Here is a 24,981-nt window from a genome sequence, read left to right on the forward strand (position 1 = left end):
GTATTTACTTATAAATGAATTTTTTCATTTTCAATGTATATTAAAATATATAAAAAAAACCAGATGTTCTTATTTTCGCAAATGTTCAAATCCAAACAAACTACTTTGATCATATGTTAGAAAAATTGGTTTATTGAGATATTTTTTGCCAGCTAACTGGTACAGTGGGTCACTATGGGTATACATATACATGACGGGGCTTTTATGTAGATATTATTTTAGATCTGAATGTTTACTAAGATTAAAAAATATTTATTTTTTAGTTGGTGTTCCATTGTACATACATATATGCACAAAGAATTGTACACGTTCGAATATTTACATTTAATTTAGCACATGTACCACGTGTATGGTGTTAAATAAATAATAAATTAGCATAAAGCAAATAGCTTATAGCGATTATAGAGAGAGGGGAGCTGAATGCATTAATTCTTTCTCCATAAGGTTATGAAATGCGCTCTCTGGGCGACGACATTTTAGTGGCTTTACACTCGTTTTATCTTCTATAAAATATTACGTATAGCGTTAACTAGGTAGAAGAGTGTTCTCCGAATACGATCAGACACCATTTAAGTTAGTGGGGGTTAAGAGTAGAACGTAAATTGCACTAGGCCATATACTTAGACATAAGCTTAAATTGTCACGTGCTGGAACTTAAATACAGGTACGATTTAGCAGCGGTCGCGGTTGTTATACGCCTTCACCTTGGCCACGGTGCACTCGAGGGCTGCCCGAATGTCGCTGAACACGGGCACACCCTGCCTTTTGGCCAAGTCGATCAGGTACGACCGTCCGCGATTGTAGTCCTTGATGGCCGCCACAGTCAGCTGGCAGGAGAAACATAGCGCTTTGTTAATATAAGTTAAAAGGAAATCAACTTCGACAACAGCTCACCTTCTCGCCACCCAGGACACAGTCTTCCGGCAGCATTTGCACCGCCAGCACCACGTTGTACATGAGGCCAATGCAGTGGGCTGCCAGGGTCATGGGTGCCAGGGATCGGGTCTCGTTGGTGATGACGAAGAGCAGCACTCGACTGGAGTCGAGCAGGGAAGGGTTGAACAGGCTCTGGCGAACGGTGACCGGTGCTAGGGACCAGCTCAGTGACTCCTCGGCCACTGTCAGCTCCTCCTGCTCCTCCAGCTGCAGCTGGTTGCCCCTGCACTTTCTGCGAGTGCGCACAAACGAACGCTGCTGCTGCTGCTGTTCCTGCGGGGGCACTGTTTGCTGCTGAGCCTGTTCCTGGTTCTGTTCCTGGTTCAGAATCATTTGCTGGATGCTCTCATGCAGCGCCGGGGTGTGGAAACTGACACTCTTGGACTGCAGGTAGGGGACGGCCAGCTCCTGACGCCACTTGGTGCGGAGCACACAACTTCCGCCGAGATAGACATCCCGCAGATCCAAGCCACCACCACAGCAGAGTACATCGCCGGCACTTGCTATGGAGCTGCTGCTGGAGAAGACCGAGTCGTTGGAATCACTCTCCTCCTCCTCGGCGTGCACAACAGTTGGTGCAGTCACCGGATTGGGCTTGGTCTCAATGGTTTTGGTGGTGATTATTTCCGTTGTCTCGATGGACTCCACGTTTAGCAGGATCTGTGGTCGAGGGCTTTTACCCAAACTGCTGGTGGGCTGGGGCGAAGAAGTTCCACTGTCCCGGCTGCGACTGAGCTGCTCGAAGAGACTCTGGCGCTCCAGGTCATGTCCGATGCCACTGCTGCTATTGGACGGAACACTGGCGTTGCTCGACGTGCGCGAAATATTCTTGTTGGCCGAGTAGTAAATGTCCACATCGGGAGCTGAGTAATAAATTGGACATTAATAAAGCTTGTAGAACTAAATTTCTCTAGTTTGGCTCTTACCGTTGGTAAAGTAAACTTGCGGTGGCGGCACATTGGTGCCCTTGATGGGCGAAATGCAGCCGCTCTCGTGGATCTCCTGCTGCAGGACGGACAGGTACGCCGAGATCACACAAAACAGATCGAAGTCGATGAGCTCCTGGCTGGGCAGGATGGGCTGGCTGCAGTTGCCGCCACCGGCATCCACATCCGAATCATCGGCGACAGCTCTTGGACTGTGCGTTTGGAGCAATTTCAGCGATTCGCGTTGGTTGATAATGATCTTATTTAGATTGTCTAAATTAACTAAACTCTGAGCATAGCCTAGGAATAAGAGAGCACGTTTGCATTGTTCCACAGTGAGCAGATCGTTTTGCGGGTTAACACGATCAAAGGCGCCGCGAACGGTACTAGAAAGTGCAAGATACACAAGTTAGTTGATAATGAATTGATTAGATTCTGAATAACTTACTCTAAAATAGAAGATATTTTGGACGGTGGATCCCTGATGCCAGACAGGATATCCTTGGTGCGCTGCAGACCCAGAGGTATGTTATCCAATACGGGCAGACCGCGACGGGAGACCAGCTCCTTAAGTATCAACTGATTGCGATATAGATCGAGGTATTCTCTGAAATATAACAACGAAAATTTAATTACTGAGATTAAACTGTATGCTTGTGAAAATATTTGCACAAGATTCGGATGAACACACAAGTTAAAATGAATGCGCAATATTAAAAATACGTACTGCTGCGAAATAGGCTCATTGAGGATCTTCTGATTTGGTTTATACGGATGCAAAACCAACACCAGCTGCTTGCAGTTTTGACCCGCTATGTGTGCCGCCTCGATGGCACCAGCAGATGCGCGTGTTTCCGAATCCATAACGAAGAATAATACACGGGCCTTTTCCTTAGCTCGATGCTCGAGCTCGATGAGATCGGGCGTCCAATCGGATACTTGCTGTTGGACAAAGGAAGGTAACAAAATAAGTTTGGCTTCACGGGAGGTGTTCCCTCATCAGGCATACTCACAGGATTGTAGAACGAAATGCCCAGCTCCTTGAGGGCTGGTATGGCAACGTCGGCTCGCCAGGTGGTTGGATTGCAGGATCCGCCAAGGAACACCTCGACGGGCTCATTGGTGGCGTTCTTCTTCTTTTTGGTATCATCCACACTGCTAAAGGACTTGGTACTCCTCAGTTCGGTACCGTGGTTGTCCGGCTTCTTGGAGCTGTACGCAGGTGACGAGTTGCTGGCCGCTGGCGACTGCAGGTGTTGCTTGGAGGAGCTGGCAGGATCATCTTGCTCCGGGAGCAGCAGTCCCGAGGACAGAGACTGATAGTCGCAGTACGATGGCTGATTCGAAATGGTTGAAGCTCTGCGGAGACGAAGATAAATGATATGTTTTATTAAAATCTTTTATGTTTTTATTTTGATGTATAACTTTTATGGCAACTTACCTGAAGCGTTTCAGATCCGCGGCTAAAACACAAAACTGGCCAAAGGTCAGCCCGTTTGCCTGTCCACTTCCTCCCTTGCGGGCCACTTTCTTGGCAGTCTGCAGCATTTCGCTAACTGTTTTGAAACAAATAAGTTTAATACGTATACTTGATATTTTATTTACCGAGCACTTACTCTGCTTTTGGCTAGGATGGAAGCTTAGCTCGTGGAAGAGTTCCTGTGTCCGCTCGTCGGGCACCACATTGCATCTGGCCTTTGCTCGCCATGCATTCAGAACTTCTCTGTAAGAACAAAAAGAGGGAAATCATCAGTGGGGAGCCATAAATTGGTAGCTTTGTTGGAGATTTATAAATAACCCCAGTGAGGTAATCACTGATTGGTCGATTTATGGCCTTATTACACAATTTAACGATTTATTGGCCTCCCTAAAGATTTGTGGAGCATATTGTAGTATATTTTATAAAATTATTCATGCACTTGTAGCCGTTGAAGGAAATGAAATGATGTGCATATGAGCCCAGAGGTAAACAAAATGATTAAATCAATAGTGCTGACAAAGAAAGTATTTGATGATTCATAATTGCATAAGGGATTTAATTGATCACGTCGTAGCTTCTACACGAATGTAATCATTTTCAATACGAAATTAGAGAGTTAATCAAATGATTACCTTATTATGAGTTTTTTTATACTAAAAACAAATCGTAAAACTGCTTTACAATCCCGCAAGGCACTACTGTTTTAGATCGGTTAACTCACAACTCAAAATGCCCAAATAAATCAACTCGGGAAATTACTTCAACGAGTTGCCTCCTTATATAGATGGATTACGACAATGAACCCGCCCAAGGACACAGAAGCCGAACAAATTCCGAGTTTTAACTTGTATATATATCGAATAAATCATTATAAATCAGAATTGTACGCCAGTCACGTTTCCCGGGGCCGACACATGTTTTAAAGCCACCAATTTGAGTCATGTAAGCGCGAAAATGGAAAAGCGAAGTGCAAACAATGCCAAAATAGTAAATACATGGAAATATTACGAGATTTGTGTGGCAGCTTCGTTGGCTCCTTCTGTGTCTTCCGTGTTTTGGCAAGAAATCACTGTCATCGTCGTCGTCAGAAGCAACAAAAATATCATTGACAATTGCATCATTTGTGCAATGGAAATTCAAATATCGCGTATACGTAGCGTATGCCAGCCACAATGGGAGAAAAACAGATTGGAACGGGATGGCAAGTAGCTAAATGGGTAATATTTATCGTATATAGCTGAACAATACTTTGCGGCGCAGTTACTTGATTTCCATTTTATTTCGAAACTGTTTTCGCTTTTTTTTCCTCTTTTCGTTCTTATTTATTTCACTTGGTTGGAGCTTGAAATGGAAAACGCAAATATAATTCATCCACAAATTCGCTTATATTTCTTAATATATCTTTTGCGTTCTTGACCATTTGCACAGCACAAAACAAATAAATAATTAAATGTTGTAATGAGTGGCGTTAAAGGTTTGGAAATTATTTTTATTCCATTCCCGGCTTTATTCCGCATACGATTCAAAATCACGACTGAACTCAAGAGCGATCTTTGTTAATACAAGTATATTCCATTCGGTGCCGAGAATTATTTCATTTGATTACTGGCTTATCATTTACAGAGAGCTATTTTGTGAAATGACGTCAAGTGAAGTGACAAATAGCAGACGGAAAAACAATTAAAAAGTTATTTAAAATAAATATGAAGAACAAAGTATTTAAATTAACTTTTACATTTATTCGTAGATTAACTTTTATTTCGTAGACTAAATCAGGAACGATCATAATTGAATAAAGGCCAAACCTTGTGCGTCTTTCAAGATACATTTGAATTCCTTTAAAAATATTATGAAATATTAAATTAACAATATTTTTTGGTATATCATATATTATATCACCTGTCTATTTACAAACAAATTTACCCCTTTCCCTATTCGGCCAACACGCATCGGCCAAAACGGGTGAGCGTCTGAAAAATCATGAATGAGGAGCAACATTTTTGGTTTTATAGCTCTACAAACTTGTCTTTTAACTGTTTAACTGTTTGGGCCGCTACCCACTCAAACCAAACATAGCTATGTAACAAAGGAGCCAAGAAATCCCAACAGCGAAGTGGCAAAAGCAAGTCCCAATACCAGGCGATTACGTCAGAAAGGGTTTAGAAAGGGAAGAGAAGGCTGATGCAACTATCAGCCGTTTTGTCTGCCAATTTAGCTATTTAAATGGTAAAATAAAATGCATTTAACAGGCGAGCATAATAATAGTGCTAATAAACTATGAAATATGGAATAGGCCTAAAAGACCGCTCACTAAATACAGACTATCATTCCTGTTGCATGTTTTCTTAGCTGCTCCAAGTCTGTGCTCCCAATTTCTGGCAACACAGACTAGTTGGCTGTGGAACAACTCAAGACCAAGTGCAGGCGGCGGTCAAACTCGTCTAGATGCCAATTACATGACTGCATCACCATCACCAGCACCAGCACCATCCACATCTACATCAGCATCAAGCGACTAGGCACGCCCACAGCCCCACATCATTCACTAAATTTGGCCTGGCCTCTCTTTAAGTTTTATTTGGTTCTGGCCTGGCCTTCTATTTTTGGCCAGCTTCTGCCTCTGTTTGCCCGTCGCTTTCGTGTGGGTGAAGTTGCGCCATATATGTTAGGTTTACTTTTTTGGAATTTTTATGGCAAACAGACGCAGCAGCCGCAGAATTTATGCTTTGTTTACCACAAACACGGCAGAAACAGAGAGATCACATCCATAAAGTGGAGGAGCAACGGCCACCAGTCGACGCTCAAATTTGGCTGTCGAAACATTTCCGGGATGAGGAAAAGGAGGTTCGGTGCACACGAGGAAGTGCAGCAACGATGCAATTAAAGGATTTTCAATTTTGGTCATAAGTGCAGAAGCAGCTGTAGGATCATTGTGCTCGGTTTATATTTAGATGATATATTTCCTGTAAATAATATAGAACTGCGTATGCAGATGCACAAAGTGCATATGCTTTTATAAATGTTACAAGAAAACGCATTGATCTTTGGCGAATAGTACACGAAGACCCACATTGTAATGTTCCAGATGCATGTGGTTAGAATGAAGTATGCCCATTGAATTACCACCATATAAGGAAATACTATCAAACTGCGGATGGCTTACAATATGGGTACTTTCCATTCCCTGCTCCAAAAATCAAACAGGTCACGGATGATTCACAAGCGGCTCATGATGAAATTGTGGAACCAGATGGATTCTTAGAACCCGACATGATGAGCTACTAAAACTGCGACGAAATTTAGTGGTAAACATGTTTTGCGTTTTGACCAACCGAGTTGAAAAACAAAAACAATATAGGGAACATAATAAGGTACGCAAAAATGCCGGAATGATTGGCTACCGGAAATACGTGGTGACCCATTAAAAGGTGGGCAGATAAGGCCAAGGTAACGAGCCAAGGTCCTTTCCTTCTTTGTATCTTTATCTCACATTTACTCTGGCCCTACGTGCTTAAGATAACGATATACTAACCGTTTACAAATGAGTTAAGACGAGGCAATCTATAGGCCTCCCTCTCGGTAGCCAGCAGAATTGGCTTATGATGAAATCCTAGTAATATATATTAGTAATATACATTAGGCCATCAAATGCGGAGATAAAAACGGAGTATATGTGATTCATTCGATAGTGCAAACAATCATTGTTGATTACACTTTTATTTGCCTTATTATCTTGTCAATGAAAGAATGTGGAAATCAATAAAGTATATTTGTTTCATGAAAAAAGTATAGCTTATCTTATATCTTGCTTTTCTGAATGAAGGCTTATGAATGGCATGTTAGATATATTTTTCATTAAGAAAGCTATGCCTTTCAAGAGAAAAAGATTGGCTGAATAATTTCATCGAGAAGACGCTTAAAAATCCGATTTTGTCCAGTCAGCTCACTAGCTATTTCCTGCCTTTGTCAACGGATATCTATGGATCAATGTATTCAGCAGATGAGCATTTCCGCAAATGATAAATGGACTTTTCCAAACAAATCGCACGCAACACTTTTGGCCAGAGGCCAAGCTGAATGGCGCTGCGGTCAATGTGCAAGTGTGCAATCTTACAGCTAACAGATACCCATTGAGAAATGCATTTGTGGAAATGATTTCATTGACCCACGCTCCCCGTCGACTGCCATATAAATCAGTAATAAACAATTTCCGAATACAATTGAACAAAGTGACAAAATGTACATTGAACTCGGCGCGTGAGAGAAGAAAGGAAGATTAAGTGTTGCTAGTCGCATCATCAGCAGCAAAACACAATAGTAAACATGCTTTTTCCATTTGACAGTTTTTAAACTTGGCGGGAAGAGGTGTTATGATGTTATTATGAATCGGCCAAAAGCAACAGCGAGCTTTTGACTGACTAAACGTTGTGTACATACATATATTTGCATTTAACAGCTTGTAAATCAAGCGCACAAGTTTATAGAACACATGTCAACCACACGCGGATTAATCAGCAGTCATCTATGCAAAGATGTAGGCAAATCTCAAAGAGAGGTGTGTTTCGCACTACACTCAAAGAAAATTTAAAGCTGGGCTATGATACGTACTCGTACATTAAATAGGTAATGATATTTATACTCCACCACCAACTAAGATCCTTGTTATGGGGTTCAACGTTTTGATATCAAGCAATTCTTAAGGAAACATTTGTTTGCCGATTGATAAGAACAATAGATTTCTAATCAATTTTGTCACAATAAGCAATCAATAACCAGGAAAAAATAGATTTTATTTTAAGGACTATACAAAACTAACTTACAAAAAAAAAATTGTAGTTCAAATTATTTAAAATGTGTTTAAAAATAACTTTTAAGAACATTGTAACTTTTCAGTTAGTGATTTAATGTATGTAAAGGGATTTAAGTTTTTAAAACCTACATCAACTTGTCAATAAAAGGGATAGAAACAAAATTCCACATAAAATTACAATTTAAGGAACATTTTTTCTTGAAGTGTATGCTTGCACAAGACTTGTGGCGCCCTCACCAGAACACACACACTCATGTACACTCAATCGCTCTCTGTTGGTAACAGGTAGAGCGAGATATAGAGTGAGTGAAAGAGAGAGAGGGGCGCTGGTGGGCCAAAGAGGTGGGAGGGGGCAGTGGGGGCCAGTGCAGCTTGCTCAGCGACGACTCGTTTCAATACAAACAGACCGAGCCACCAACACCAGCGCAACTCGCCCGGCAATAATCGATGATGAGGTCATAACTAATAATAAAAATGACGCTTACTCACCAGCCACACAAAGAGCGCCTCTCAGCGAAGAGAGCCGCGCCAGCGAAGAGAGGGGCGAACAGCTGTTTTTGGTGGGCCGGCCAACAGAGAATCCAAGCAATCTTGGCAATACATATGCATGTATCTCCCTATTAAATAAGCGCTATCTGCTATCTTCTTTATCAATGAAACTGCCTGGCGTCATCGCAGAGCTCTTTGAACTTTCTGCAGAAGTTCCGGTGCTTATCGAAATCCGTGTTTAATCGGTAATGATATCGCAGTATGGCAGAGATACCCCATGTCAATAAATCACACCCCTAAATCCCCTAAATGGTTAAGAAAATTTGTATTTCTAATGGAGGATTGGAATTTTATCATCTTTGTATACAAATGTACACCAATATTCTGGCTTTTGAGCAGTTAATTAATAAACAGGGCAGTACCAATTGTTTGGGTAGCTACCAAAGATAAGGTTTTTGCAAAATCTTTACTGGCCATTAATTTGGTTGGCTATTAGGACAGATACATACATGGTAAAATGTTATGGTGTGAAAAAATGTTGAACCTTTAGTAACACATTAAGCTTTGTCTTAGGCATAACCTTATCGGGTGCAGTGAACTTTAAAAATATAATTATTTGCACAATAAATAAGTTTGGCAAACAACATTTGGCATTGCAGAGTTCACTAGCTTTGCTAGGGCTAGTCCCATGAAAAGCGATTCTGTATCTTTCTGGGAAAAAGCAAGAAGCAAATTAGATATTTACATTGGGGGAAAAAAACAGTATCATTGCTTGAAGGAGAATTGACTGAATTTACAATGAACAACTTAAGAGTAGGAATTTCTAATGCATCTTATCTTTTCCGTAAATTAATGACTCGAATCAAAATTCTGCTTAAAATTAGTTGTATGTACTTTTGCCCAAAGTGTCTGGTTTGTTATAAGCTTATCACTTGGTAGAGAATCTATGTTTGGCGTGTTCGAAGCTGCCTGTTTTGGCCACTTTAGAAGAAACCCTACCTCAAGAGGTATTCATGTCCGATTAATCGGTGGTTTGTTTATTTATGAAGCGCCGCTTTTGCCGCCGTTTTGGCCAGCTTTGACCAGCGGCTATTTATAGAGTCTGGGCAATCATGGCCAGAATTTCCACACCAGCAATGGGCCAGGCCGAAACTTTCACAAAGCAGTTAGGCCATCGCCTGCTGAAGAAGATATAGCGTCATCGTTTGCCTGGGAATCGGTTTAGTTGGCGGCTCATATCTTGATTGCAGAGTCGTTGTCCTATAACCTTTTATTTTCGCTTTATTCTGCGGTTCGCTAGCGACTTTATTTAATACTTCTTTTTATTTTTCGTTTTTTTTTTGTGGTGCTCCTCTGCGGTTTGTGACATCAACGTTTATTTCTGAAGCTCCCCACACTTAAGCATTTGTGTTTTGTATTTATTTATTTCTTTGGCCCTCTCACCATGTTTGCATTTATTTATTATTCATTCGATGGTATACCAAATTTGTAGAGCGCCATGATATCACTAGCGGGTAATTTGTTTACCTTCGCAAAACACTTGGCGCTGCTCGGCCAGAAATTCCATCCAGCTGGAGGCCAGACAAAAAACGAATTGGCCTGTATTGTTAAGCCAACTTAACTGTCTGATTTGCAATCTTTTTGGGTTTCTCTCGAGTGTACAATGTGATTTGCCCTATCGCACTGGCATCTAATCTAATCTAACAGCGACTCCTATACCATTTCCAATCGCCGAACCGCGAGGAGTCGTTGGGAACAACAGTCGATCTATGTGTGCTGAAATCGATTCAGATTGGCGTGCGAACGCGATTCGATCATGCTCCGGAAAAAGAATATGCGCGCCAAAAAACGGGAAAATTTGGAGCGTGACTTTCCCTCCCTGGGAAATCGAAGCGAATCAACTGCTCGCTTGATGGGCACATTATTTACTCTTCCTTGGAATTGAAATTAGCAGCTATTGCCAAATTCAGAGTTAGTTCCCCCAGCATGGGGCACAAAATTTGCAGCAAATATATACAAAATATATACAATAGTTTGAAATTGGAAAATAACTTTTTTGCTAAAGTAGAATTCACATAAATCAAAGTAATGTTGGAAATTCCCAAGAATTGTTTGTGTGACTCTTGATTTAGCTTTGTAATTAAACAAGTAAAATAAATATTTAAATACTGAATGTTTTGAATTTGATTGTAAATGTAGAAAATCAGTACTTGTGTTTTAAATAAAAATGAAAAATATTTTATTAAATTAAACAAATTATTATTCAAAATCTAAATAGTTCAAATAAATGAAAGGTTTACCAAATTAGATGTAGTTTCAATTTTTAAATTCCGTATCCTCGAAGTATTATGTTTGAAGTACTATATCTAATCCTTGTTGTTTTTTTCTAAAGTGCAAAAAGGATATTCTATTAAGGCCAACTACAATCCTTATACGAGGCGAGTTCGAAGCCGAGATGCAGACAAACACGACTGCTCATTGGACGAGCAAACGGGCAACTGATTTGGTTTTGCTCGCGTGCAATGCTTTCCTCTGCCGCTTTTCATTCTGTTTTCAGTTTAGCTTTTCAATGGCTCCATCCGGGCAAAATAGTAATATAAAAATAAAACGAAACAGCTAAGCGGAGTGCTCGATGAAATTCTGATTATGAGAAAATTGCCCACCCGAGCTCACGAACTTTTGATGTCATGAAGAAACAAAAGTCGCAGTGGATTACGAGTATATTAATAGGAATTACAACGCGAGTCAGGGGCGTCGACTTGAGAAGGGGGTCAACGACTGAAAACCAGGGGGCTCACATTTATTTAATATTGTGTTAAATTACTAATTAAGCGTGCCACTCAAGCGGAAAGCGGCAGAGTGTTACGGGCGGCTGATGATGATGATGGCGATGGTGATAGTGATGGTGATGGTGAGGTGATGTCATGAATTATCGGTTTCTGATTGAAAGTGGGGAGATAGTGAACCCGACCCTCGACGACCATCGACCATCGTCGGCCTAGAACAAAAGGCCTACGTACTGTCACCTTGTCGGTTTGCCAATCTGTCAGTGCCCCAATCCGCCGGTTATTCAGTCAATCAGTCAGTTCGTCAGCTAGTCAGTCAGTCGGTCAATCAAACGTCCACATGCTGCGCCAAATGAAGTTGTCATCGACACATTTGGCCGCTATCGTTTTACTCCCACTTGGGCAACACAGTGCGTGTGTATGAGGTCAACGTTTCAAAAATAAATGGGTTACATATTCCCCACATCGGGCAACTAACAAAGAACCTAAAGTCCAGATCGAAGCGATCGATAGCACAGAAACCCACATAATAATGGGTTTTTGCGCAAGGTTACTGAGGCATCGATCGATTCCACATCTGGTTTCCTGTAATAGGTGAATGCAAAATGCAAAAGGCCGAGATATGTGAGTCAGTTCGCGGTTCGCAATTGCTTGTAAGACCTATGGAATCTGTGGGTGGAGCTGATCATTCCAGGCTACATTAAAGATGAATGACACGTAGTGAAGTCATAGAGAAATTTATGGAAAATTATGATTATGACACGATTACTGACACGAATATGTAATTATAAGCAATCCTTTTGTAAGAATCGAAACAAACTTCTTACCAAAGGAACGAAATAAAGCGACATTTACGCATCTATTCATACCATTTTTTGAAGAACCTAGATAGACACAATAAATATAAATACAATTACACAATCATCGTGAGTATGCTCAATTTGGAGTGAAACACAATCAGATCCCACACAAAATTTAAACAAACAACAAATGAATATTCCAAAAAAATTGGGTTTCTTTATCGCCGTTCATATTGCGGTAGATATATCTTCTTTTTTTGGGCTCTCACATGATTTAATGGCATTTCTTTATATATTGCCATTAAATTGTGGTGCTCTTTTTTTTGTTTTTAATTCGTGTTGTTTGCATTTTGGCTTTTAATGTGTTTGCTGTGTAAATTATGAAGTAGCCTCAGTTATGGCCCTCAAAAATTCACACTTTCTTTTGACTTTGGATGATGCATATTATTTTTAGAACACGCTCGCGTAAACAAAACGAGGGATAAATAGACATTCGTAAACAATGAAAATAAGAAAACATTTTTAAAGCGCTTTTTAGTTTGCACATTGAACATTTTAATAGCCAGAGGCATGACACTGAGCGTAGCCAAAACTCTGCTCGTTTTGACCATGAAAATAGACCAAGTGCAAGTGAGTGATAGGTGGCCAAGATCATCGCAAGTAGATCGTGCACGAAAGTGTATAAAGCGAACATATCAATATTTGGTTAATAAAAGCGAACGAATTTTAACTTCAAATTTAAAGCAAACATTTTTAGCTGGCGTTCAAGCAGTTTATTTACCCAATTTCTGATACAATAACGCTTATCAAACATATCATAAAAAAATTCTCCATTTTCTGCATCAGCCCAAATTTTTGGTGGTGACCACATCACTGACTTGGGCATTGATTTTATTGGAAATACTTTGATGGTGTCATCGATCGATTGGATCATCTCTAATTTGACCTTATCAGCAGAGCTTATCAGTGAAATTAAACCCTTTAAATGCTCTTTGGGATACTAAATCTACGATTATAAGTACATACGCACATATTTCGTTTTTATCAATTCCAGGCAAAGAAATGCCGAAAACCTTTTTAGAGGTGACAACATCACTTGATTGGCTCATCCATCGCAATCACAATGCCACTTTATCGGTTGACATTATCGGGCAATCAAGTGGGATATACGTAGCTGTCGAACTTCCTGATTCTGATTCCGCTTACCATTTGGCCCTTAGATAGCCAACTTTTTATGGCGGAACATCGATATAAACTTGTTCTGATAGCCTGGCTATTCTTAGTCGCTGATTGCAGCAAAGTGCAATCTGCAATCTGCAATCTGCACTCTGCGGACTCTGTTGGTCTGTTGGTATTTTTAAACGATTAGCTCAGTGTGCGCCATGGGATATTTATGTTTGGCTCTGGATGCAAATACTATTTACAGCACACGGCTCTCTGCAGTCGTTCAATTAATTGTTTACAGCACGTTTCTCAATTATGTCGATGGAATAATTAATGCGCGCATTTGCTTAGCCTATTAATGCATTTCCCAGCACATTTATTGCTATTTACTTGCCAACGTGCCGCAGTTCCGCAAACGAGAATTGTGTGAGAATTGGGTGGGCGAGTAATTTTCCTAATTGACTTCTCCCGATTTACAATCCGTCGGGTTTATCTACCTGACGTCCATTGCATTTTGTACGGGCTTTTGATAAATGAATTGCCTCAAAACAAGTTGCACCCGTTTGGATAGAAGAGTGTTTTCACAGTGCGAAAGATGACAGTCCATAATGTACATATAAAATATTACAGATTATACTATATGTTTAAAATTGATGTCTATCCATTAGTTTACTACAAGGGTAGATCTGTAAAACTTGAATTGAAGCAGCCTTTCGCTTGTTTGGAAAATCTGAGTAAACAAAGCCATAAATTCAAGTGAATCCCTTCGCTAGAGTTTTGCCCATCTGAATGAATTTTAAAGCGTTCCGCTTGAAGGGATCCATCAGTTAAAACACTTCTAAAAATACAAATACTATCATTCTACACAACAACTTTTCTGCAATTCAGATAATCAACCTAATGAATATCTTTCAACTGCGAATTGCGAATACCTAGAATTTCTATTCGTCAACCAAATGAATCGCATTCGCCAATTACGATTTAAGTGAATTAACCGCGATTGCTACTTGGCAATATTGTATACATTGCCATATTGCATTATACCATAATCGAGTTAAAAATAAAGCATAATACCACCAGACAGCAAAATGAGAGGGCAAATTAATATACATACATTTGTATGTACGAGTATGTATGTGGGGGAGACAAATTGATAAATGCACTTCATGTCAAGAGGAATAACAAAACAATAAAAGCAAGACAAATAATGCTACTAGAATAATTAACAAAGGAATGCGGCATTTCGCTGAATTGAAGTGCCTTTGATAAACTCATCTTCATGGCGACTTTTGCCCGGTCAATGCTTGATTTATGCTTGCATCAATAAAATCGAATTAAGGCGAAATAAAAACAAAGCCAAAAGCATCCAGCTCTTTTAATTGAACTTTTTTTTATACATTTATATTTCCTAGACCACATAGAGTCTTCAATGAACGCGGCGGTCCGTGATTTATGGGTTGAAATTAGTTGACGCCTTTTCATCATCTCTCCATGGGGCAAGAAGTAACCAAGTTTCCAGTGCAATACTCTGCAAATCGCCGACACGTGTGGATTTACAAATTGAGTGTGTCACGAAGAAGGTCAGTCGACAATAGATCATGGCTAAAATTAAATTTCAGCCATAACATCATCGACCACGAAGACGGTGGGAAGCAGGAGAGCGATAGCCATCTAGCCAGATACTCGATGTATCGAACTTTGTTCATACCCCGCAGCTAACTTGATGAACTTGGGCGTGGCTCCGCGACTAAAAATCAATTTATATATTTCCACTACTTTCTAATAACCGAAAATACTTCTCATATCCCCAAAATACAGCATTTTAAGAGGTATATACTATTCGGCAGGCAAAGTCGTCAATTAAGCTTGGATTTGATAATTAGCCAGTGTGAAAACGCATAATCCAGTCACCAAATTAAACAAACTTGTGAGTTTTCAGGTGATAATGATGCTATTAAGATAGCCGGTTTTAACCGAATGAGTTGCACATTATAAATATATATTAAAAATTGCAGGGAATCACCAGTTCGATGTCATCCAACGGAAAATGACTTCCATTGCTGGAGGCAATGTGCTCAATAAATACGTACGTTATAAAAGTGACAATTTGTAGCCTTATTTATGACTTTATTATATGCAAATTGAGACAAATGTCCAATCTACAGCGTGTACTCGATAACAGCAATCGCACTCGATACTCGATATTGGCCAGATCGTGTTTACAGCGCGCTTTGACATTTGAATGCTTTGTTATTATTTTTAATTTCAATTCCAATTGACAAAGAGAAAAAAAAAAAAACGAAACACTAAACAAAACTGCAATGCACGCGCTTCTGTGTATGGAGGCAACGAAAATAAATAAATACAAGTACGGAAACATCATACAAAGATCAAGTTCAATGAATTTTCACACAGCGACAAAAATGGAGACCCAGCGATTAACGGGGAGCGGTGGTAATTTCGTTTAATTGAATATTTTCGTTTTCTGTTTTTGAGCGCGCGCAAAATAAATATATATGTATATAAACATATATGAGTTTTAAAATAACGATGACAAAATCTCCCAAGAACGAGCGCACCAAACGGAACGGATCGCGGTTCCCACCGCCAAATGGGGGCGTGGCAGATCGTGACGCCCAGCAGATAAATCTCTGCCAGCAGCGTACTAAATCGAACTGATCGGATAAGCACAACGAACGGATAATGGCTAATAAAGTGAATAACCCTAAAAATGTCAAGCAACTTGGGTGCATATCTTGATTGCTGAACGGTGCGTTTCGTCACTACGTGAATGCCTTGGGAGGATATTGAACCGTTCTAAAATCAAGATCATGTTAGCATATGTAGGTTTCCTGTTTTATGTGCGGTGTGTATCACCTCAAAACCCATCAATTCACTGAAGAACCCATAAATATTTATAGGAATGCCCATTCACATCTGGATTGCTTGTTGGGCGACCTTGGTGAGGTGCGAAGAGCTTGACCCCCCAATTGATCACCCATCGATGGGAATAATGAATGGCAAACTGTAAAACAAACTCTTATTTATATCCTTGACTCGCAGATTCTTTGCCTATCTAAATATTTACTCCTTCTATTTCGTCTTTTTAATGCATCGACATAAAAAGATTGGTGTTCGTGTTCGAATTCATAAAAGCATTAAATAATAGCTTCCTATCGTATACACTATAAATTCAACGTAAAGTATAAATTCAAATATAAGGTATGTATAAACGTGTAAAGTATAAACATAAAGTAATAATGTTTCTATGGATTTTTCTGATTAGAAAGCGTGTGTGGCTTGTTGTTAGTAGATTAGTAGTGACCGCAAACCAAACGGGGGAAAACAAACTGAAAAACGTACCCAAAAAACATTTGCGTTATCTGCGCGGGCGTCTGGCAGACATTGTGGACATTGAGGGTGCGTGGGCGGGCGTATAGCATTCCGGCGGGGGTGAGGGGGGGCGGCAGTACCGCCTCGTGCAGAATCGCCGATGTCGAATTGCTCCGGATGGTGGTATATGCCCTATAATGCGAACTGGCCGAGCATCGCAGCTCCACGGATGTGGTGGTGGTCGTACTGCTGCTCTCCTCGATGCCATCGTCCTCCGACTTTTGGTTACTATTCGATGATAATGCCGCCGATTCCTGGCCCGATTCCAGTGCCTTATCCATCATGATTGGGTGCTGCCGACACAACGGCTGTGGGGTTGCTGGTGGCATTGTGGTTTTGGTTGTGGTTGTGGTGGAGGTGGCTTGATGGTTTGATTTGGGGCCCGATTGCTTGGCGGAGCGCAATTTGATAATGTTCTGACCACTTAGTTTCTTGGCCCGCTTGATGTTGTTGTTGTTGCTGCTGGCGTTGGCGTTGGCGTTGACGGCGCTTATGGTGCTATTATTACTCGAATTTGAAGTTGGATTGCTGGCATAACGATGTTGCAAGCGCATTTTGCCTAGATAACTTCTGCTTATTTTGTTTTTCAATTTGGATTTTTCGTCCGATTTGCTGCATTTGTTTGCCAGCTTTTTGTGCGATTTTTCGTCCGATTTGTTGCATTTGTTTGTCAGTTTTTTTTTACGGGATATTTCTTGGCCATTAGCATAACTTGTCCATTCTGCGATCTCGACTCGCCGGCAACAACATTTCACGACGCTGATGATGCGACGCCGCTTTCACTTTCAACTGAAGAATTTATGTGAAAATAAACAATGTTCAAAAACTCATATAGAAAAGCAACAAAAAGGCAAACAATAAATATAATTCAAATGCAGCGAAAAGAGTTCGCTGTGTGCGTGTGTTTATATCGATATGTATGTCTGGCGCAAAATAAATCAAGAAAGTTTATTTCCCACTTTTTAATGTTGTTTAGCAGCTCGCTAGGCACTTGGTTGTTGACTTTTGTTTGGTTATTGTGTGTGGGTGCTCTTTTGGCAAATATTTATGCATAAATATACATCTTAAGGCATTACGTCTTGCACAAATAAAATTGATTTCTTTTTGGCGGCGAGTGATTGTGAGTTTGTGTGTGTGTATACGCGTTTGTTTTTATAAATTTAGAAATGATTTTATATGGCGCGCACACAGACACGCTTTTATATGCGATCGGAACGGAAGTCGGCTGAATAATATTCGTAAATATCAGGAGAACTCAAAAAAGAGACTCACACACTCGAGCACGCACACGTACACGTAGGCGACGGCTCACCAACACTAATGCAGCGCGACCGACGAGGCGTATACGCAACGTTGTTAACGCGTCGAATGAACGCAAGCGAATGAGTCGCAGCACTCAGAAAAGCCAACCAAGTACCTCCAACATCGATCGGCAGCGCAGAGAGCAGAGAATTTGAGAATTCGATTCGATGAATTCAAAAGAGAGCCAGGCCCTCTCTTTCCTCGCAGCCCACAGCGCCCGTTCAAAACAAACAACATTCAATCAAAAGACAGAAACTGAGTAGGAAGACGCCACCAAATTCACCGTGCGCGTGGGCAACTCTCGATTGTTTAACAATTTTCGTTGACCAGGCCAAAAACCGATTCACACTGCTCGAAAACTATTTTTTAGTAGGCTAAAGTCTAAGAATTGAGAACTACAGTACTTAGCGAAGATATACTATTGATATGCGCGGAAATTCATAATTTTTTCAACGCACGCGCTGTTAAGTATACCCCAATGTACCCTATATATTGATATATATTTATTTGCTTCTACCCAGTTTATTACTTGACCATTTGGCCATTTAAGTCATAATTTTACACATTGATACCATTGTTTTTTGATGCTTTCTCTTTTCAGCTTTCTTTAGTTTTTGCAATCAAATGGAAACTCAAATGAAAGTCAGCACAATCTATAGTGCGCATGGAAACTATATTACCAAGTGCAGGATCTCAAATAAAATAATACTAGAATTTTGTTTTATTTAAACAGTAAGAAGCTGAATTTGCGAGGTAAGCTCACAAAAATCCATTTATTTATATTGGCTAATCAACAGTGAGGCCTCATTATTAGCCGTTGATTGATTTGCAAGGCCATAGATTCTCTAAACGAACTGTGCATTTCCATTTCTATGGATAAAAGTGCCTTAGTCACCTGTATCCAAACCGATTTGCTCCCAATTACTAATTACCGTGGTTACTCATGTCCGAAAAAATGCGAATATAGATTGTAGTTGACCGAAAGTCAGGTGAGTGACTAACAGTGGGGCTCCCTTCGGCATTAATTGGGCTTTCTTTCAGTGGGTCCACCTCGGTATTGCCAAAAAATCGGGATACCAGACCAGGTAATGCTATTTCCGGAGCTATTTCCATTTCGTGGGTGAGTGTCAACAGCTGTTGTGGGCGGGCTACAGACTATTTACCGAAAAACTCACCTATTTAAACAGCTAAAATGCGAATAGAAATCTGGCAGAAAATTTATTGATGCCGCTCGAAATGGGATTAGTCGCGCGTGTAGGTGAACAAAATATCCACAAAAAAACTATATATCTATATCTATAATAAAAAAAAATCGGTTTCCAAAAAAAAGAGGGCGTTGCTACAAATTATAATGTATGTCAGGGTTTGCTCTTGGCACTTGTTTCGCCTGCCGCATATGCGAAAGTTCAAAAGATTTTTGCGCACATGTCCAAGACGTTTGCTGTGGCTCTTTGTTTTAGGTTTCGGTTTTTGGCTTTCGGTTTTCGGTTTTTTCGTGTATTTATTTGCCCTGCTTGTTGTTTTGGCCAAAAATACTCAGTTTTGCACGGCACCAGGCGGAGAAGATGCTGTCATAGACGCGCCTTTTATGAGCATTTCGCGATGATGCCATGCGACTGTGGGTTATGGGTTATCTGGGGTTATATGGTGGCCATAAATCCATCTAAGCCTTATTAATTGCTGGCCACGGGTTGAGAGCAAGGTGAAAACATTTTAATTGCGGTTCCGGATAATCGCCGATTACAATTTATCAACGTACCAACAACAATGGAAGCCATTATTTTGGCTCTTTAATTGGAGGAGATAAAATGGGATAACATATTGTTGACGACTTTATACTTGACACACAAAGTACTGCGCTTGCAGATAACAAGGAGATTCTTAGTTGTGATTGTAATTATGTTCCTTTCATCTTTAGTTGGTACAAAATCGCACTGCATAATTACAATACTATTTGTAGTAATCAGATGTTTGCTAGTGGATAACTTGCCATTTTAAAACAATTAGATAAGATTACAAACAACAAAGCAATAATATTTGTACTGCAAATGGAAAAATCTGGGTAATTTTGTTTAATATGTAATTAGGGCTTTATTAGAACGCAACGAGTAAAACATTTTCAAATATATAAACTGTACCAACAGATGAATACGATTGTAAACATAAATAAATAAAATATTGTGTTATTCAAAACTGAAGTGCAATCCAATTTATATTGTTAATACATGGAAAGTGATTATCGCGAAATCAAATATTTTGACTAAGCATTCAAATATCTACTGTGAAATGTTTTCGGCACAAATCATGCAGCTTAAATGGAAATAATTGCCTTAAACAATGTGTTCGAATAGTCAGTCAATTGCTGTCCCACTTTTCCGACAGTTTTTCCCATCCTCCAAGCAAAGAAAATCTAGAACTCACCTCACCCACGAATTTTTGATTGGCAAGCGATTGTCGGTTGATTGACAAATTGTTTGGATGTGTGCGAGGAGGGGCAGCGCCTTTTGAATGGCATACCTCACGACTATTGCATACCCTACAAATGATACTTTTATTATTTGAAGGTTGAACATTGCTCTGGAGAGCATCCAACCTTCGGCTTTGGTTTCGGGAACGTTTTTTTATGTTTCTGGCAGCTGATAAGCGGCTGTCGATTGTTTTTTAGCCGCTAACATACGGACAACAATTCAATCAAGTATCCATCACAAACACACGCATTGCAAGTGGGAGCCGTGCCCAGATAAGCAAATGGTTGGATAACAAAGGCCTACAGATAATACCAATCGCAAACACAGGGAAGCATTTGGGTTTGTATGTTCATATGTATGTGGGCTATTTGCTATAAAGTCGAAAAAAAAAGAAGTTTATCGCACGCAAACAAAAACGACCTTCAGCAATGATGCCTTTGTATTTACCCACCCATATTAATGTCGCGTCGGTTTCTTATTGCCAATTTGCCATTTATAAGTACATATATTCTTCTCTTCCTAGTTTTTATGTGCAACTGGTGCATAATTGTAAATATTTTGGCATTTTATTTTGTTTTGCCCTGGCACGCTTTTTCATTTCCCGCCTGTTTACATTTTAATTGCTCGGTCAGCACTGGCGTTTAAATTTTTAAACCAAGCAGAGCACAAAGGCGATTTCCTACGCTCTCAACCTTTACATTTGTATATGTATCTGCCTTTTCAGCCAGCAAAGTACACCGCAATCAGAGTGCCCTACAAAATATGAGTACTAGTTAAATGTTTATCCCAGTAAAACAGACTGACAAAAGGCCAAACAATTAATCTTAAGACGCAGAAGTTCCTCTCAAGATTGTGTAAAATTCCGAAAGTTACATATATAGAATGCTACAAAAATCAATCACTTTATAATGAAACCTTTATTTTTACATATTATTCTTGCTTTCATGCTCCTATTTAATTTGTAGTATTTTTTAATTAATGTTTACTTAGTTACTTAGAATTTTCCATTCCATAACAAAGATATAAAATAATTAAGTGATTTTATGGGATTGTATGTTTGTATAACAAAAGAAAATCCTACAAGTCTAAAATGTACTTTTACTGCTTAGATAATTTATTTACCAAAAAGCTATCACGAATGCAAATAGACCTGTGCTGCAGTCCCAGCTTCTTGGTAATCGCTTTCTGATCGTATAACAACAATAATATTTATTTTAGAATATTTATTTAATAAACAGTGCATTGTCACTGGGCCGGCATGTTTACTAATTCGCGAGATGTTTTCACTGCTAAATATTATCATCTGCATCTTTGTGTACTTTTTCTTCCGGCTTTGTGACAATTGAGTGCATAAACTTAATTACTGTCAAAATGTCACAACAGCAAGGCAATTGGATGATCGAGTGAAATTCTACTTAGTTGAATAAATGCACTATGAAGACTCATTTCATTCTCTGTGCATACTAAGTTCGAAAAATAAAGTTCTTGAACATTTCATTTACACAACTCTATTGTCTATAGTTCCTAAATATGCAATTTAGATTTGTGCTGATAGTTTTTATAATAATCCTAAGAGTTAATACTTCAACTTGCAACTTTGTGTTTACTATATTTTTTGAATATCGAAGCGAAGAAAGCCTGAGAAAATAACATACATTTTCGGAAATGGACTAAGTTTTTTAGCTCGCACACAAAAGCACGGAAATTGGCGAATGAAACGAATCCAACTAACGGACAAAAAAGCTTAGGTCATTGACCAAAAAAAGAAATAGCATTGCCAAGAGAGAAAGAGAGCTAGCGCTCCCTTACTATGTATCTCTCTTTATAGTTCGAGCACGTTTTCCAAGTACAAATTCAACGACGCCACTTTTACCTGCGTATGCATGTGTGTGCATAGGTGAGTGCGAAGCTCACTCACACACACACACGCACACGCACAGAACAAAACCATTCTGTTATTTTCCTTGTTTGCAAAAGCAACAAAACCAAATTGTTGTTATTGCTTTCGTGCTGCTACCAAAGAGGCGCGCTTACGTCATTCATAATATTAAACGCCAAAGAGAGAGTCCAGAACAACAACAATGAGAGCACGAAATCAATCTGGCACATGTTGTTTTTGTTGTGACTGAAATTACCTGAGGAATAATTTAACCATTTTGTGCATTTTGCGCTCTCTTCTCGACTGTTTTGTTTAATCAATTTTCACGGGAGCTCCATTGTATTCAGACCACACTGTCCCGCTCGCTCTTTTGCGTAGAGCCGATTCACTGGCACGTTTAGGAAAAAAATAGTGCACCCTTTGGTTGATTACTTGGCAAACACTGCGTTCACTGATGTCACATTTTAAACAATTAGTTTATTGTATTTGCACTAAGAAACTGTTGGGTTCTCTTTAGATTACTAATTTCGTGTCTGGTGTGACCAGATGGTGGAACGGATAAAATACCGCATCGGATAATAACATTACAAAAAAGACCAGTAAATTGGTAACATTTAAAAGTGGACTGTTAACATGAATGTTAACATGAATCACAAATACTAACTATTTTATTTGTATTTATTAAGGCATACGGCGTAAACCAAAAACCCATTTGTGACCTATTTATCTATTCTTTCAAATGAAAACATTGAATTCTGGGATGGGAACAGTCAGGAGCTTCTCATCACAGGAGAACGAAGCATCAAGTCCCTTGGTTGGCACCCGTACCTCCAAATTGGAGCAATAAATTGCTTGTAGATTGTCGCCTTGTTTGAGAGTGACAATTTACTTATCGAATATATTCTAATAACCGTCACATGTTGGGACACAATTAGTCTGCGGTGCAGGGTAACTCCCAGATATTTGGCAGAGTTACGAGCGCATCTGCACGTAAAAACTGTTAAGTTTTCAAAAATTATGTTCATCACGACGGTATTAAATAAAAGACGGTTATCTATCCAAGTATCTATCAATGTAAGCAGTGTTGGCAGCTTTTTTCACAACCAATTTCAGGCGAAAGTAGGCTAAATATATTTTAAAGTCAGAACTTTCGTTGGCAACTGTTTTCATATTTTTTGCCGCTTAATTTTGCAGCAGTGTATAACACTTCTTCACATTATAAGGATGTTCGGCGTTGCCGTACTAATTTCTACGTATGACCCGCCTTGCCGTCCATAATTGTAAGGATTTCGGGCGCTGCCATGCTGAGAACTAGGTTGTGTACTCGACTCTGATCGGTAAAACATTTTACATAATGGTTGCTGTCACGGATAAGTGTAGAATTTTAAGTGAATTCTCTCACCACTATTGTGCTTACAGTAACATTTGAATAACATTATGACATGCTGTTATGCAACAGCTTTATTTATTACAGAATTATATTACATATATTTAATTTTATAATCGGAGGAAGTTGTATTTGAAACTTTGTCGAGTTTGCTCCGATCTACCTTTTGCAATCAACTCGCAAATTGAGAATAGCTGTTTTTAAGATAATAGGATATTTAACACATCCTCTCTTTAACACAAAACTTAGTCTTTCGAATATTTTTTATTTGCTAAATTTGTCTAATTTTGACTTTGATGTCTGTAAATGGCAGTTTAAGTGGTATGTCTGTGAAAATGAAAGAAGACTCGTAATAATCAGCGCCTCTGCTGATTTATGCATATTTTTGAAAGAAACTCAAACGATTTGACTGCAAGTGCCGCAGTAATGGATGGCCCAGAAGTGTTTGCTTTTTAATTTGCAATTTCCTAATGGAGAAGTGCGTCTTGCAGCTGCCTTAAATGCCAACTTGGCGTATTGTTTTGGCTTAATTTAAATTACCTGTTTGAGTAATGCACAGTCTCAGGCACGGGCTGCAACAATAATAACGCGACTCTCAACTCATTATGCATTGTTTATTGCCACTCAAAGTAGCATTTGCACCCTCTTTCCACCTTTTTCTGAGCACTGCAGCATTACTCTTAATGCACGTGCAACAATGCAACAAACTCCACGCCCACTTTTCCTCACACACCCACTTCGCTTTTCCCAGAAGCAGTCCGAAAAATTGCTGCATTTTCCTCAACGTTCTCCCGCACACAACTACCCATTAATAGAACATTTTATTTTTTATGATTTTTAGAGATCTTGAACCATTTAAGAAGCTTATTGCACTATTTGGTATTTATAAATTAATAGAACGCATGGTTGTTGGCTGAATAATGGGAAATCCTTTTGAATTACTTATGCTTTTCTGACATTAACGAGCTTTTCCTGGGTTCAGAAACCTCAGTTAATGAATGGCTCAATTTCCTCGAAATTGGAATTTTCCCGATAGCTTTCCCTCCCAGCCGTAGGATCCGCATCCACCTAAATTATATGGGCACATCCAGGAGGTCGTGGAGGGCAAGTCAAGTCTGGCACTTCATTATGCACATTAAGATACAAGTTCTTTTCGCACTG

The 24,981-nt window shown here is 39.6% G+C and overlaps 1 protein-coding gene across 3 annotated transcripts; it reads right to left on the bottom strand.

The window, feature by feature from the left end:
• Positions 1-112: 112 nt before the first annotated feature.
• Positions 113-23,035, bottom strand: LOC6543221. 3 transcript variants are annotated; one of them, XM_001969196.3, is made up of 9 exons: positions 22,690-23,035; positions 3,479-3,585; positions 3,304-3,418; positions 2,876-3,221; positions 2,590-2,804; positions 2,311-2,469; positions 1,863-2,248; positions 895-1,799; positions 113-827 (listed from the first exon to the last, which is right to left on the bottom strand). In XM_001969196.3, the coding sequence occupies exons 1-9, from the start codon at positions 22,716-22,718 to the stop codon at positions 672-674; spliced, it is 2,418 nt and encodes an 805-aa protein (XP_001969232.1). In that variant the 5' UTR covers positions 22,719-23,035; the 3' UTR covers positions 113-671. The 3 variants fall into 3 exon arrangements, 2 of the variants coding, with proteins under 2 accessions (XP_001969232.1, XP_015015022.1); XM_015159536.2 differs by lacking the exon at positions 22,690-23,035 and adding an exon at positions 4,351-4,526; XR_003407771.1 differs by lacking the exons at positions 113-827; positions 895-1,799; positions 1,863-2,248; ... (3 more) ...; positions 3,304-3,418; positions 3,479-3,585 and adding an exon at positions 17,480-17,573 and having other exon boundaries at positions 22,690-23,025.
• Positions 23,036-24,981: the final 1,946 nt, after the last annotated feature.

This window comes from Drosophila erecta, unplaced genomic scaffold (genome assembly GCF_003286155.1).
Source record: "Drosophila erecta strain 14021-0224.00,06,07 unplaced genomic scaffold, DereRS2 tig00000055-arrow-pilon, whole genome shotgun sequence".
Classification (NCBI taxonomy): domain Eukaryota; kingdom Metazoa; phylum Arthropoda; class Insecta; order Diptera; family Drosophilidae; genus Drosophila; species Drosophila erecta.

Bases quoted from the DNA above. Each gene is read 5' to 3' on its own strand.
- LOC6543221 (XM_015159536.2), bottom strand. From the start codon at position 4,463: ATGATGCAATTGTCAATGATATTTTTGTTGCTTCTGACGACGACGATG. The intron at 3,222-3,303 runs GTAAGTTGCCAT...TCGTCTCCGCAG, and splicing joins GCGGATCTGAAACGCTTCAG to AGCTTCAACCATTTCGAATC. The intron at 2,805-2,875 runs GTGAGTATGCCT...TTTGTCCAACAG, and splicing joins GCATTTCGTTCTACAATCCT to CAAGTATCCGATTGGACGCC.